The 16,155-nt window shown below is 37.4% G+C and overlaps 1 protein-coding gene across 7 annotated transcripts in view; it reads right to left on the reverse strand.

The window, feature by feature from the left end:
* Positions 1-16,155, reverse strand: part of DENND4A (DENN domain containing 4A) — a 49,521-nt gene that overhangs the window by 31,854 nt on the left and 1,512 nt on the right. For 4 of the 7 annotated variants that reach the window (XM_065641312.1, XM_065641311.1, XM_065641307.1 and 1 more), the window contains exons 2-5: positions 9,119-9,204; positions 3,376-3,705; positions 2,521-2,770; positions 950-1,019 (exon numbers count right to left, since the gene is read on the reverse strand). In XM_065641312.1, the coding sequence (XP_065497384.1) occupies positions 950-1,019; positions 2,521-2,770; positions 3,376-3,683 (628 nt within the window). In that variant the 5' untranslated portion in view covers positions 3,684-3,705; positions 9,119-9,204. The remainder of the gene's footprint in view (positions 1-949; positions 1,020-2,520; positions 2,771-3,375; positions 3,706-9,118; positions 9,205-16,155) is intronic. The other 3 variants (XM_065641308.1, XM_065641309.1, XM_065641310.1) reach the window with 3 other exon arrangements.

Raw genomic sequence — 16,155 nt, forward strand, 5'->3', positions numbered from 1 at the left:
TCCATGCTCATTGCCAGCCCAGGGGACTCCGAACGGAGAAGGAATATTATATGAAGAGATTTAAGATTTCTCTGCATTAGAAAACGCAATCACTACACATTCTAATCTAATATACAGTGAAATATTAATAAGCAATAAAAACTGGTCATCAAGAAGGGCAGTGGTTTGGTCTGGTTTTTCCTCTCAAGAAGCAAAATTTTGTGCAAGCTACTAACAGATGTGGGGCTTTTTAAAATTTGTATTTATTTACAAATTTAGTGTCCACCTTTTAGCTAGTCCCAAACTACTGTTGTTTACAGAAAGCAGCATCTCAAAGGGATATAAGTAAATTAAAGCTTAAGCCTGAATCATGCTTATGACGTGCACTCAAACAACAGACTTTTTTTTTTAAAAAAAAAAGAAAACTCAACACATTTCATCAGAGCCATAGCAAATCTAATTCTGTCTTATAAATAAAACAACAAAATAAAGATGATATGCAATCCAAAAATACTTAAAGAGCTCAATGCCACTGACGTTCAGGGCAGTGTGGAAATTTGCTCTATCCCTCAACATCTTCAAAATGTTTACTGAAGAAAGTGATCATGAAAATTCGTCAAGTAATTTTTGAAGTATTTTCTTCTGCATATATATATATACACACACACACATTCTTAAGAGAGAGTTCTTAGCAACAAAAACAGAGGTGGGAGACACACAGGTTTGTAGAAACCTATCAAAACACAACAGCTTCCAATTAAAAGCAAATTTTAAAACAAATGGTCATGATATATAATTCTAAGGCTTATGTTAGGACACTATTTTAAAAGTATTCTCTAGGGAAAGATTCCTTTTTGGATAATGCCAAGACAGTGTCTTTGTCAAGTAATTATTCGATTAGAAATGTATTACATCACAAATAAGCTTGTACACCCTGAATTGAAGATAAAGCTAAATAGTAGTTACATACCAGCTTTATATGATATGGTGTTGGTTTTTGCCACAGACTTTTTGTAACATAAATATACTGCTGAGCCCCACTGTAAAACAGAAGAAAGTATTGAATTACGTGCTGAAGTATAAGAAAAGAATGTAACAGAGAAGAGTGGAGGAAAGCCTCCTCTTCCTTCTTTACAAAGGACCATAATCTATACACAAAAACATAGAGCTTTAAGATATTGGAATTTGGGGCCTGCTATGCCATCCTTTCAGACAACGGCCACAAACAGATCACTGAAAGCAAAGCACTGCGTTAGCTCTGAGCCACTGATCCACGGCAGGCACAGCATGACCTCCCAAACACAACTGGTTTCTAGACTGAGGCATGAGGCCTATAAATCCTTCTCCAAAACATTTGTGAACATAACTATGGAATTTTAAGTACAACTGTCATCCATATAAATATTTAAACCTTTCTCCATTCCATTAAACTTCTGGCTTAAACATGTATATAGGCAGATACATATACATACATGCAGGTATTTATATATACACACACACAGTATAATGTTTCTGCTATTAACTACATTTGTGTATTACTTTAATACTCATCAATTTTCTTTTGTGCCTGCATTTATATTTTAATCACACTAATCTTTAAGTCAAATTATTGCATCTGTGATTTCATGGTCTGTAAAACACTGCAGCATAACGTCATAGTTTTTGCAGCTTCTAAACAACAACTTCCTTTCTGGCATTCTTAACATTTTTAAATATTTCTGAAGTTCTCGATTTCTGGACATGAGAATAAAGAACATTGAAAGCCACAGAAAAGACCGGCACCTTTTAAGGGTGCAAAGCTTTTAGGCATGGGAGAAAGATACAGCAATTTCCGTAAGACAGCACTCCTGTAACCCAGTCAACACAGGGACTGGTAGAACTGAAAAATGCATTTGTTAATGTCTACAGACATTTATTTAAAAATAAGTGCAGATCAATTTCCACCATGATCTTTTTTGCATGATACTATTCCCCTACGCAGCCAGCATCCTCGCCAGCACGCTGACTTTTGAGGCCCCTAGGAAAGCCAGCACTTAGGGCTGCAGATTCCATTAGGAGACACTGAAATATTAAGTTCTACAAAACAAAGTGCTGCGCTGCCTGTGTGTTTGAGCAGGTCTGGCTTCGGAACCATATTAAGCATTTAAACAGGTTTACAGTCAGCAGCATTCAACATTGCTCACATGCAACTTTCTTCAGAGAAAAAGTTTGTGAAACTACAGAGGAGACTGACACATAAAACAGCACCGTAGGTAATGGAAGACTTTAAAAACAAAATAGAAGGTGGTGGTTAGATATAGAATTTCCACCACAACAGTAAAATCAGCATCAGAAACAGTCACGTCCGTAAAACCTACAGTTATGCACATGGTGACACAGCAGGTCCTAAGGACTAATTCTCCAACTCTTCCAAGATCTGATCTATCTTCGGAGAGTACTTACCAAAATTTTTTACCAGGTCCTCTGAGAACTGTCACAAACACTCCACAAACATCGCATCATTGAATAACAACTGTTCAAAATCCAGATTTTGAATCTTACCATACTATTATTAAGATTCTTGTCAACCTTGCAGAATGTATGTGGCGGGGTTTCTCCTTTACTTGGTATGATTATACATACATCCGTGACAGCCAACGTGTTTTGTGTCATGTTTTCGGATGCTCTTCGGTAAGTGATGTATACCCTTTGTGACGAGGTGCTGCCACTAATATTAGCAGGCCGACCATATGGAGTAGTTTGAATTATTTCACAACCTTGCTTTACTCTTTCTTTTCCATCATATAAAACCCTAGTTAAAATGGGATGAACAAAAGTCAGAAGGCACATAATTTTAACATTTTGAATACTAAAACTATAATAAGAATTATAACTGAACAGTACTAGTTTAGCAGCAGCTCTTGTCTCATCTCTGATTAACACATTTTTACTGACAAGTTCAGGTCATGTTATATCAAATTGCATTCTAACAGAAAAACTTTGTCATTAAACTATACTGGTTTTTCTCATGTATAATTGCTTTTAAGTGTTTTGTTTACTGTAAAATAGTATTATTTTCAATTCTATTAAAGATTCATCGCCTGATCCTAAGAACATCCTAGAACTCACCTCTTTTCAATCCGTATTAAATAGGTTAAGCATGTTACCTCAACCAAAATATACACACTTAAAATTACAAATGGTTTCGAAACCTCCAAAATGCAAAGGTGTAGACCTTTCACTAAAATGCACTCAGCATGCATTTTTCCCACCATATTAGGTTACAGTATGCTCAAGTCAAGAAATATCCTCCTCTTTAGAGTTTTGCCTTATATTAGAAAAGCATGGTACTTCAATAAATCTTGTTAGTCAAATAAAATTGCCAACATCACTTACAGGAACAGAAAAACCACTCACCCCAAATCAGTAAGCGGGGGCTTATCCCTTCCTCGGCGATAACAAAGGTATATTTGCGGTCCTACAAGACTGCCATTATTAAGATCTGCAGACAGTCCTGAGGGAGTAACATCTATGCATTTATATCCCTGAGGAACTTCCTCCCCCAGAGATTTATTAATTACTGTTACATCTGTAACAGGTTCTTTTGGTTTAGCAATTTTATGGCAGGCGTCATTGAAGTGGATTTCTTCCTCCAGTGGTTTTGAAATATCTGTTAATCCTGCGACAACAAAGTAGTCAGCAACACGGGCCCCTTTGTCTTCCATCTTCCATTACAAGACGTTCTAACTGGTAAGAAAGAGATATATATATCAGTATTTCTAAAGGAAACTTAAGACATCAGAAAGAATAAAATTATGTTTATTTTTAAAAACAGAAAATTTTCAATAATATAAATGAAAACGCAACATAAGAATACAAAAGAAATAAGAGAGATCCATCATCAGATCAAATAACATTTTTCATTTGTAGTCATGATCTTTCCAGTTTGGAATTCTGAGTCACAATCATGAGAGTTAATTCTTAAATCTTTGTATGGAAAACCCAAGTGGCCTGTACTCACATGCTAGAGTAGCTGAACCAACAGGAAGAGTAATAGCAAAATAGCGTGCAAAGTTTTGCGAAGAGTTCACTAATTAAAGCTCATGGCTAAGACAAAAAGTAGTTCTTACATATTTTGCATATAGTCTGCTCCCGTGCCATGACAATGGATCTTTAAGGCATGATCTGGAATTAATTTGGTTCCTGAATATTAAGCATTTATGCAAAGCCTGTCTTGATTATTCTAAAGATATGACTAACATTTGCAGCCATCTCACCCCATGGGATTTTACATCAAATACCAAGGCCAGATCTTCTTGGAGTATTTTTGCAAGTTAAAAGTTGATACAATTTTATTTCATAGTGTTTTAGGGCTCAGATCCTTGATATGTAACATGTTGATAGCCAGCAATACACCAGCTTTTATGTAAGACATTTAAACCAAGTCAGCTTCAATGGACTACAGACCACTGGGACACAAAAGCATTTAAGACCACCTGAAGGTTTTCATAATGAAAAGGAATACAGTCTTGCTGTTCCAGCCAAACTGTACTGGGAAAGTACATTATTTCTTCATGGAATATACTGATAAAAAATTCTTTACATATGAATTCTTTCCGTACAGTGCTTTTTGGTAGTATTTGCTACCAAGGTTGTAAATTAACTTCAGCACAGGACAAACTAAGATCTGTAGGATGAAAGGATGGCCTTGCAAACAACAACACGCTGTGCAACATTATCAGGTGATTCAGATTCCTCTCCATCAGAGACTCCTGAATACTTTTGCAAGTCACTTAAACCCTATGTCTCATTTAATAGCTTGATCTTTCAAATAAAAAAAATACTTTCCACTCTTTCATGGAACACTGAGAAATAGGCTTAAAATGTTTATCTAAGTCACCCATATGTGCTGGAACCTTGCTAAAGGAGCTTCAGGAAGTTTACTGTCATCAAGTTGCAGATTCTTTAAACCAGACAAGCTATTTAAGACTCTTTTGTTGAATTAATTTTATTTGGGTGTAAAATTTGATTGCAAGAGAAACTGTTACAACACAGGAGTTCGCTACCATTCAGGAACTCAACAAATGGAATTCAACACAGTTTGAATGGTGGGTACAAGACTTCAGTTTTCATGCCACGTTTATACCGGTTGCTTTATCTATCTCCCTTTATTTTTTGCTCTAGGTAGCAAGTTTAAGCCTTACCCAACATCACACCATCACGATTCTTGCATTTTATCAAGAAATCTTCATTAAAACAAGCAAAATAAATCTGGACATCTCTCACTGGTAACTAGGGAAATTGTGTCGCAAGTTGATACTGTGCATTTAATCAAACTGTTCCAAGCTGACCTCAGATTGCCAGCACCAGTCCCTGCTCAAGAGGAATGTCAGCCTGTGCCAGATCTCCACTATCAACCCCATCCACCAGCACAAGAAAGCTCATTTCACCCTCCTGCTCTTATTTTCTAGGTTGGTTGTGTTTTGCTGGAGTAACGGACCTGACCAGCTTCTACAGTTGCAAGGCAATGAGTAACAGTTTTTATTTTAAGGTTATTTACATTATTCAAGGAAACGCCAAGAAAAACCTCCAAACTATCCAACCTTTGTTTCTTTCTGTATGGTTAGTAAGTAATACGGGACACTTTAGAACACACAATTACTGGGAAAAAATAATCAATATATAGCAGTGTAACAGTTTGTAAATAACTGTTCAGCTTGTTTTCTGAGAGAAAAGAGAATGCAGTTACAAAACTAAGTTTAATTTAACCTAAATTCAGTTATTTCAAAAACATCTGGAATATGTTACTCTATAAGCAGTATATGAGAGTAATAACTACAAACTCAAACTTCTCTTTGAGTGATGTATCCAAAGACACACAAATTCAATCACTGCATATGCTGCCTACTATTTCACTGTACATCCGGCTCCAGCAAATCCAGAACAGGCTAACAATAAACGCATAGAGAGATAAAGAAGTTTCATAAAGCATCTTTAAACTCTAACATAAGGCCAAACACTAACATCTTTTAGCTAACACCACTGAAGTTCTAAATATTTCGTAACAATTTTAGCAATCAAAACTTATACAAACTGTGAATGCTAAAATTGCAAATCTTAGAACTTCAGTGTATTAGCGGTACCTTATTCCAGTTCAATTAGCCAAGACTGCACCACAAATAAACAGAAAGATACATATACATTATACTGAAGAATCATACCTGTCTCACAATTTAAGCCTCACTACTAATTATTTCATGTCGAGTTTATACCAAAAGTCTTAAATTCAAACATTCATTTATTCCCAAAAGCACTTTCAGGAAAAACTGGGACAAGCTCTCCTCATTTAGAGCCAGTTAAAATTAGAATCCCCTACATACGAACACCTGCTATCACACAAATTTACTTCCTAAGGTTACAGCAAGTAATACACAAGTCAGCAAGAGTTTCATAATTTAATGCAGCTTTTACAGAAGGGGAAAAAGAAGCCTAGCTGATGATGCATCATCCTTCAGATCTCTGCCTTCTGATACAAAGGCTTGCAGCTAAAAATGGGATGAAATGCAGAAGATATCAAAACAATTCAGTGGTATTTTATTCAAGCTGACTTCAGACTTTACTAGAGCTACTGTGATACTCAGATTATCAACATCTGTTAACTGTGAGAACAGATTTATGCAAACTTGATGTTAACAGACCCCAGAAATAAGGTATGTAATGGGAGCTAATTTAGTGACAAATAATTATTCTGTGAAAAACAAATGTCGCACAAACTGATTAACCTGAATAATTTCTGTAGAAACTCTTACCACAAAGGTATATCACACAGTACTACAAGCCAATTTCCAGGAAAAAACAAAACAAAACCCACCAGAGCACTAAACAGAAACAGTCACACTGCACAAGAGTGTTGCTTGAAGCAGCAGGTTCCAAGTGAAAGTCAACAACATAACGGTACCACCCTGAGAAGCAGCTACTATCACTTTTCTACACCGCGGTCATCTGGGGATGAAAAACTGCACTTTGAAGACGAAGACATGGGATCATAAACATAATTTCTTACAAAAATCCCTGGAAATAAGTGCAATATATGGTCTTTGAGCCATTTCCTGACAATCATTTTTAATGGACTACACATAATTAATTCCACTAGAAATGAAACACTATAAACATCAGTAAGAAACAAAATATCCTTGCAAGTAACAAACTGACTTGTAGGAACATATTAAATCCACACACAGACTTTGCAGATCATGACTATATAAATGTGGAAGAAAAGAGGGCTTTTTGCTGTTTCTAAAAACATGGGAATAACGGAAACAATCAGATAATCCTGCCACAGATCCACAAACGATGAGGTTGATTATTTTGCTCAAAGATGAAGGGCAAACTCGGTTTCATTGTTGATACAATTTAATTTTTCAATATCATTGTATTACTTCATAAACATTTAAGAAATACTAATAAATAATTTTTGCTGTCTGTCATCGCTGTTGTAAATCATAGATGCAGGCATTTTAGCAATTGTGCAAAAGGGATTAATCTGAAAAATTAGCTTTGTGATCAAACACTATGGATCTATTGCTAGTGTTAAAAGAGCACCAGCCTGCTGCAAAGTGCAAAACAACCTGCTGTTACAAGAAAGATGATCAGGAGGTTTACGGGAGTTCCATGTGGCTCATCCTTTTGTGATAAATCAAATACTGGTGCAACTTTTATTTCACCAGTGAATTCAGAAAGAGCAGCACATACGCTTAGTTTGCTTCCAACAAAGTTTTCTATTTGCTATAAACTACTCACCACTCTCATACAGAAAGCAAATAAAAATTGAAAGGCACGATTTCATATCACCTCACCTATTTTCAGACAAAACAACTAACTCGGTGTCCAAGCTTTTTGAACAGACCACATTTTTTGTTCAAATACTATAAGATCAGAGTATAAATCAGCTTTTTCTTCCTCACGTGACCAGAACTAATGCAGATGTGGCTTATATTCCATCTGTGCAGCAGCACGAGGCATGATGCTTCATGAAGTAGAGTTTACTATAGAGGTACTACACCATTTCTAAGGAAAAAAAAATACTGATATAATTCATACAACCTGCTCCTGCCCACAGATTTTGTAGAGATAATCTGTAAGCGCGCTGCAGACCAGAAGAACTTGCTCTAGCAACATCAGCTTCTTTCAAGAAGCCAGCTTTCCCAGATAGCAAAAAGGGTTGACTTGTATGCTTTTTGCATGTGCAAGAGATCCATGATATATGAAAGACAGCAGTAAGGACCATCCGATTCTGGTAGAACAGCTTTGCCAGTCCACTGCTGGCAGACACAAATACAACAACTGCCTTGTAATCTTTTAATCTTCCTCATCTTCATTCCTATTGCTTCCTGCAGTTTCCTTTGAGAATATTAAATAGCTTATTAATTTGAGTTCCTTATAAGGCCCATTTGCTGTCTAAAGCAAGTGACATTTTACTTTATTAGCCTGACTCCAAAGAGATGTTCTGTTTGTAAACAAGGAATGAAGGTCTCCTAGCATAGGCTGGAAACCAGTACAGGGCTTTGCAACACACCTTTTTAAAAACAGTTCAAAGCTTTAATAAAAATGGTCATTATGTCTTTTTAAAGCATTCTTCATATAATCACATCCCAAGAATTTCCTTCCTTTGAAGGCACCCGAAGAGTAGACAACAGACAGACAAATCAGTGACCAGTTTTTAAAAACTGCCAGTGAAGTTCTAGTAGACCCTAGCATTTCAGTCTCCTGTGTACTGCTGCATTACCCTGTTCAAGTGTGCTGCCAACACACAGAAACGTCGAGGCTAGCCATGCAAGAGTAAAATGAAGTTAACTGGATCAGTCAGTCCCACTACGGCTACTCAGAACCATTTCTCAGCCATGACACTGCACAAATCACATGAGAGCTCAACAGTCTCAAGAACATGTGAATAACTGCAGTTACACAGGGAAAATCTTCACCCCACCTCTGTACTTCAAAAGTTGCCTGGCAAAAGTGACAGAAAAGCCATTTTTCCCCAGTATTTTACTCATAGCAAGCAAACAATCCTGGGAACAAAGCAGAAGTGCCTCAAATATTACAGGAATTCTCCCAAGTCAGAACACAAGCCTTTTGGAAATTCTACCAAGGTTTTCCCTACCTTTTCATCAGGGCATTGCTTCTACACTTTGCCTCTCTTGCTGTCAGCCAGGCTTTAACATAGACTTCTTGTTAAAGTTTCATTCCCTATAGAAACAGTAAAAACAAAAATTAAACAATATAGACTTTTTTTTAAACTTAGCTTACTACACATTCTGCTGCACCAGTCCCATTAAATGAATATTGTGAATTGTTGTAGGACTCACTTGCTAAGACAAGGTTACATGTCACTTAACTATTTAAAAAGTATATGAAACCAGATTTTAAACTTCAGAAACACAATATCCAATTTTATGCTGCATTGATATTTTAAGAAAGTAAACAACATTTAATGCTTAAAAAAACTCCACAGAATACATTAAAGAACAGGTGAGCCAGCTACTTCAAATTATTTCAACTCTTCCACTATTTTCTGAAGATAAATACCTTCCATGTCTATTCAGAGGTGTTAGCCAGCTATCAAAGTGCTCTTTTAGCTCAATAACCTTTCAAAGTCTACCTCAAAACATTGTTCCTCTTTCCAAGATTCTGATATTTAAGCAGATCCTTCTCACTCCACAATCAGCAATACACATGTACTCCATCTAGCCACCTTACTGCAGTTCCCATTCTTGCCATTTACTGTCACAATTCACTGTTTTCCTTCAGATATGACAAACACCAGTATAATCATTTTTAAACACTGGTGTGACCACAGGCAGCTTGAGCTTGTGTTTTACACCCAGGTACGTGCAAGCCAGGCAGCCTGTGCTGCATTTAAGCATTTTGAAGCAACAGTTTTCCCCCATGGGATTGAGGAGAATATCTCACTGGAGACTCGCTCAGACTTCGATCTCCCAGAACCACTCATTAGCACCAGCAAGGCTGTAGTCAAAAATAAACCTTGTCTAAACGAGGCTTCTATTTGCCAAGACTCGGAGAACACTCTTAGAAGATTACTGTGAGACGATTTCAGAAAACAAAGTGTAACATAAGCAAGACTGGGAAGAAACATCTCAGGAGAGTTTGTGCAAACCATGAAATATTTGCTTCCATTCCTGAAGAGGGGGGGGAAAAAAAAAAATGGGGAAAAACCCTTACACTAGATTATCAGAATTATATTTTTGGAAGCACAAAGTTCAAGGTTGCGTTCATAACCCCAACGTACAAGACAACTTGTTTCAGATGATGCAGAAGCAATCGGCACCATTAGTTCATGACTCCTAGAGCAAGGAGGTGGGATGAGAGCTTGGAGAGCAAACCCAGCCCCTGCTGCACATCCTTCTAACCCATACACCACTATGGACCAGTACCACTCACAGGCAGTTACTCTCCAGTAACTGACTTTAAACATTTTACACACAACTACAAAGAGAACATGCAGCAGTAGCACTACATATTTCTGTCCAATGACTCGATCTGTAACATGAAGTTTCAGGGAGTGTCAGAAGTTTTAATTTTAGGGATCACCTGCAGAACTCAAGCACAACTGCAATAAGTCTAAGAAATAAGCAGCACTAACACATTAATATTTTCCCCATGGACACTTCAAAAACCATCTTTCCTAGTCAACTACCTGGAAAGACAATGAGGAGAGTTAAAGGAAAGAAAAATATACATTTACACATCACAGAGAACACAGCAAGAACCACTGCCAGTGTACCTGCAGCTTGTACAACATATTTACAACTAGTTTGTTGTCCTCCATCTATCAAGTAAAAGATCTACTTGCTCAAGAAACAAGGTACAAAGGACCCACATTATAACCCAAATACAACTAGGACTTCTGACAGCATTTTTATTTTTCAGTAGGACATTGCCTATACTTCACATTTCCTACCACTACAGTTAAACAAATGGCAGTAACAGAGAAAGTCGCTAACAAGTAAGTTTAAAGTGATCGATTGCATTACTTTTTAGACTCTGTTGCATGTATCTGCACTCAATGTTAAACAACACAGTAATTAACAAGAAGTCACTTGCCTCCACTAAGCTCCCTTCGGTGTTGCATCAATAGTAGTAGTAGTGCTAAGAAACATAGTGGCATACAAAAACGACAACAAAAAAAAGAAAAGCCCCAACATTATTCTGCCCCTGCATCACTAGACCAGAATTGTTATCAAGTTTTTTGCAGGCCCATTCACAATCATCTGTACTGACTCATGGTTAACGTGAGATCCAAACAACTGAGGAGATAATCAAGGGAGCTCAGAAAATGGGGCAACAAAGGATCTCTAAGAGGTGCCCAGGAAACAGAAAAGTGCTGGATAAGAACGCAGGGACAGAACACAAAACCATGAGTTTGGGAGCAGAAAACAGGAATGCAGGCCAAGAACTGCAATACCTAAGAAGAAAAATTAGGCCTAAATTCAGAGGCTAATCTAGATTCAGTGCGATGGCTGCAGTCAGTGAGCGAGAACTGGCCATCTAGAGTGTTGGAGCTTAGAGGAGGCAGCAGAATAACTGGCAGAGAGGGCAGGATGGCGCGGAATTCACCCTGAGGGAGAGATCTGGCATCTTCTACGTCCTCTGTACCCTCCACCAAATCTTCCATTTGTTCGCTCTTCGTTGGTGGTTTTAGCCTCAATAAAATCAAAGCATTTACTAAGAAGGGTCTAACAAGGCACAGGCCGCTTAGGTGATTGTTACAGTTGTGCCACAGCACAATCCCATGATATTCAACCCTAACGGGGGGGGGGGGGCAGGAAATCAAGAAAGTGATGTTCAAGTATCCCATAAGATTCATGGCAGAGACAAATCTTAAGAAGGCCAGTTTCAAAACTTCCAGTTTCCTTTCTAAATTACAGTATTTATGGCCAAAAAGCCCAACTGAACAATGGAAACAATTTCTGAAGTACAACTGTATTTGTAGGGAGGGATACAGAAAACAATTTGTAGCAAATGAGGGGGAGTGAAGCCAAGGTAAGCACTATAAAATGTAAATATTACTTCACCCAAAACACAGTTCAGGAGGGCAGCTAGGCTATGTTTTTTGTACAACCATTTATTGTACAACAACTTTTTAAACAGAGAAGTGCCCCAAACAGAATGTTCTGTTTTCCTTGGCACAGCAGATAAAAGCAAATGAAAGCAGTGAATCTTCCAATATTGAGCTTCAAAGCAAAATCTGTCACCAGAAATGTCAAAGTGCATCAACCAAGAGTGAGAGGACTTCTTTCACCCAGCCACATCTGGACACAAATGCCAACCTCAGTATAGTTTTGAAGCCATTCTCTACCCAAATAAAAGTTTTGAATTCATGGTGTGGTGGTAGGAAAGACACATGGGAATTGTTTCTAACATTTTTGTTACATTTTAAAATACACTTTAACTGCAACTTGGAACATTCAACATTTTTTTCTTTCTCTGCCCAGTAAAAATGTCCTGTAACATAAGAAAACTGAGCAGATGACATGTAGAGACTGCAACTGCCATTTGCAGATGATCTACACCATACTGGAAAGGTTTAATGGTGAGATAACACTTAAGACCTCCTGCATCTAGGAAATCTCTACATCCAGTTAGCAAAATGCTCATCTTCTACAGAAAAACAAGGGTAGATGTACTGCTACCAGTTGAGCTACAAACAGATCTATCGACTAACACACATTGCTGTGAAAGTTTCCTAGCTAGGTTAGCTAGCGGAGCAATATAAAGCAACATTAAGGTAGTGTTCTCACCTGATAATCACAGTAAATTAGTGTAATGACATGCTAATAGAACTTACTGCTTCAGGATTCCAGAGCCAGCTCAAAATACCTCTTTGTAACATAAACCAGACATATCTTAAACCCTCTTCCCCATCTTCTGGACCAAAATCATTAAATAACCACAGCCTTAAAAGAAAGGCTGGATCATAGTGAGTTGAGGACAGTCGCTTTATGTGCTAAATATTAGGAGAAAAGTACTCACAGAAAGGTTTGCTCCTGGCACTCTATATAATGAAGTCTTCGCTGTCCTGAATAGGAGTTCAGCATACAAGGTAACTGTACAATTTGTTAGAACGCTGCTCCTGTATTATTTATTTATTATGTATTATTATGTATTATTATTTAACTGGCAGCGCTGTGCTGAGCCTGATTACTTCTGCACTTGAAGGATCTGACCAGCACTGCCTCTTTTGCTCTAATTTTACAGTTAAAATATCATGCAGACAAACTTGCTGACATATAGAAACTACAGGAGCTGGGCCAGGTCCTGGTCTTACTTGTACAACTGAGAATCACTCCTTAGGCCCACAAGTTTCTTCTGAAGCTCAAGACAACACCAAAACTCAGGAGTGCAGCTCACAATCCCCTTATCTTTGTTTGTATAATGCTTGCACACAAAAAAAGTGGGGGTTTCCTCTTGGGACTTCTTCATTTGTCTATATGTACGTACAACTTCTACAACACATGGCTTGTCAAGTTTTATTTCAGATGGCTAAACTGAAATAATTTTATTAATTAGGATTAACGATTTTTTTTACCCAAATTTTTAAAAAGCCAAATTTTAAAGTAAAAACCAAATAGTGAGGATATAATTGGCTAACTTCTAACAGTCCTCCTTATTCTTTGCATCCTATTTTTATACCATAGTTCCTTCTTCTTTCACTCTGCCTGCCCCATTACTGTTTACTGCAATTTCACTCTCTTTCTACCTCTACAGTAACTGTATCTAATACATGAAAGTACACTATGAAAAGGTAAAAAAAATACCATTTTAAAAAGTAGGGCCCACACTTTCTGAAGTCCTCTGTTTCCACTTCTCCTCCACAATTTCCTCGTGGTACTGTTTCTGAGCTCTTTAGGGAACTACAAATTATTATTTCTGCATCACGGACTGCTACTAAAATGACTGCTATAGATCAAACCTCTCAGCATCACTGCTTCACACAGCCTTCACTGTACATTTTAATTTTGACTCTGTGCTCTGTGGAGGCACTTTATAAGCATATATACATCAGCAGAGTATCTCCAGATCAGTCATAGACCACGATTCCAGACCAGGCATAGACTGAGACTGGACTGAAGGACAGCAGAAAATATCTAAGGCTTACTATGCAATACAGCAAAGAATTTCATTCACTTTAAGTAATTACTTGGTCAGTACCACTGTTAGAAATCACCTGAGTTTAAGTAGTTGAACAATGGTGATGCATTCACTGTTTATACATATTCATCTCCTACCTGTTAGCTATCCTGAATTAAGCAAGACATAACTGGCTGTAGCTTGTTTAGCTGAGGATTTGCTGCTTTTAGTATGGCATAACATTTCTATCATGATTTGTGCTTGCAATAGCATTTACTATTTATATACAGAATTGCTACACAAGGGAATAGATGCCTTTTCTGTGCTCTTGCCTAAGACCACCCAGCAAGACTACAGCAGAAGGATGATGGACAAGAACAAGTCAGCCCTCCAAACCACATCTCTACTCTTGCTTTTTGTGCAAGCTCAACATAAACTTTCTTCAAATGTGCTACATCTTAACAAGGTTTGATCCTGGAGGGGGATTGTGGATTTCAATACATCACAGAGAAACCTGATTTAAATATTTTCTCTAACAAACAAGAGAATCATACCGGAAATACACCAATCCACATAAATTGCATCATATTTTGTTAAGGCACTTAAAAAGAAATAATTTTGATGTCTTTTTTGTCCTTTCTCCCTCTTTTTAAGAAATTTACAGTTCTTTCCAGGAAACTTCAGAACAAATCCCTTAAATTCACACCTACAGTAGTATCAACACCTGAGCTACTGGAACTGTCTGTCAGACAGAAGGATACTTGGAAACCACCAATACCTCAAACATTATATTTAAGTAAGGTTACAAGGTTACATTGGTTTCTTTTCTTTTTTTAAAAAAAATTCAATATAAATTGTGCAACCTTTTAGCCTCCAACTTTTTAGTCACGCCGACACCATATTTAAACAACAAGGTCAAAGTTGAGTAAAGGACAATGAATAGAAAGCAGACTTCCTACAAGTCTTTGTTTTGGGAGATATTTAAGACTGAGAAAGGTTTTGACTAAGTCATTAGAGTACTATTCCCCTTCCACAACCTGCTGGCATTCCACCATGAGCACAACTCTTTCTACAGCCAATTATAAAAAGCGTTTCAACCTACTATGACTTGCAAAACTAACTCCAGTTGCTCAGAAGTATGATGGAAATTGAAAAGGGATGTTAAATATTTAAGTGACACTGCAAATTTCTTTTTCCACTTTTAAAACCTCAGGATTATCACATCCCATTATTATTATTTCAGCTTGGTCTATATATCATCTTTAGTGAAGAGTCACAAGACACTTTCCTCTAGCTATCATACCCTACAGCAGGAATTTACCTAGAAATCAATAAACCCTTCAATGAAGATTTAAAATTACCAGACTGACTTCTGAACAGTGGTGCAGACAATTCCTTTGCAAGAGTGACATAAAACAGCAGTATTAGTTGGACACCTTCCTGAGACAACCTGATTCTCTTCAGAGCACCAGCTGGGCTCTGCTCTCTACCTTCCTACTTGCCCTTTCAAGCTGATAGCTTAAATAGGACCAGGTTATTTACATTGTTCCTAACGTTTGACCTGAATCAGCTACGCTCACCTGAGCCCTATAGTATGTGCCAGACTATGTCAATATTTATGCTTTTACTAACTAATCATTAACTCTGGCAATGTAACTACAATATTGCTAATATTGCCATTAACACATATAGAAATTCCATTAAGCTCCATATTGGTGTTGTATCCAAGTAAAACACACAGAACCAGTCACTCACCAGAAACGTGGACCTGCAACCACACGGCTACAAAAAAGTATGAAAACTCAAGCGTATGAACATCCTCAATACTAGAAAAACATTTCTAAGCAAGCCTGTATTTTAAAAAAAACCAGTCATAGTGCCTTTTGGCTTACTGGTTGCAGAACCAGACTTTTGTGCTAGTTTCTAGTAAATCCACTATTTAGAAGAGGCCATTGGGTAAAGCCTGTTCTGTTCCAAAGGAGCAGAAGCTGGTCATAAACTTGAGGCAAGTACCTCATCCACTTGGACCCTAATGCTCCCAGAATAAAT

The sequence above is a fragment of the Caloenas nicobarica genome, chromosome 10 (assembly GCF_036013445.1).
Source record: "Caloenas nicobarica isolate bCalNic1 chromosome 10, bCalNic1.hap1, whole genome shotgun sequence".
Classification (NCBI taxonomy): domain Eukaryota; kingdom Metazoa; phylum Chordata; class Aves; order Columbiformes; family Columbidae; genus Caloenas; species Caloenas nicobarica.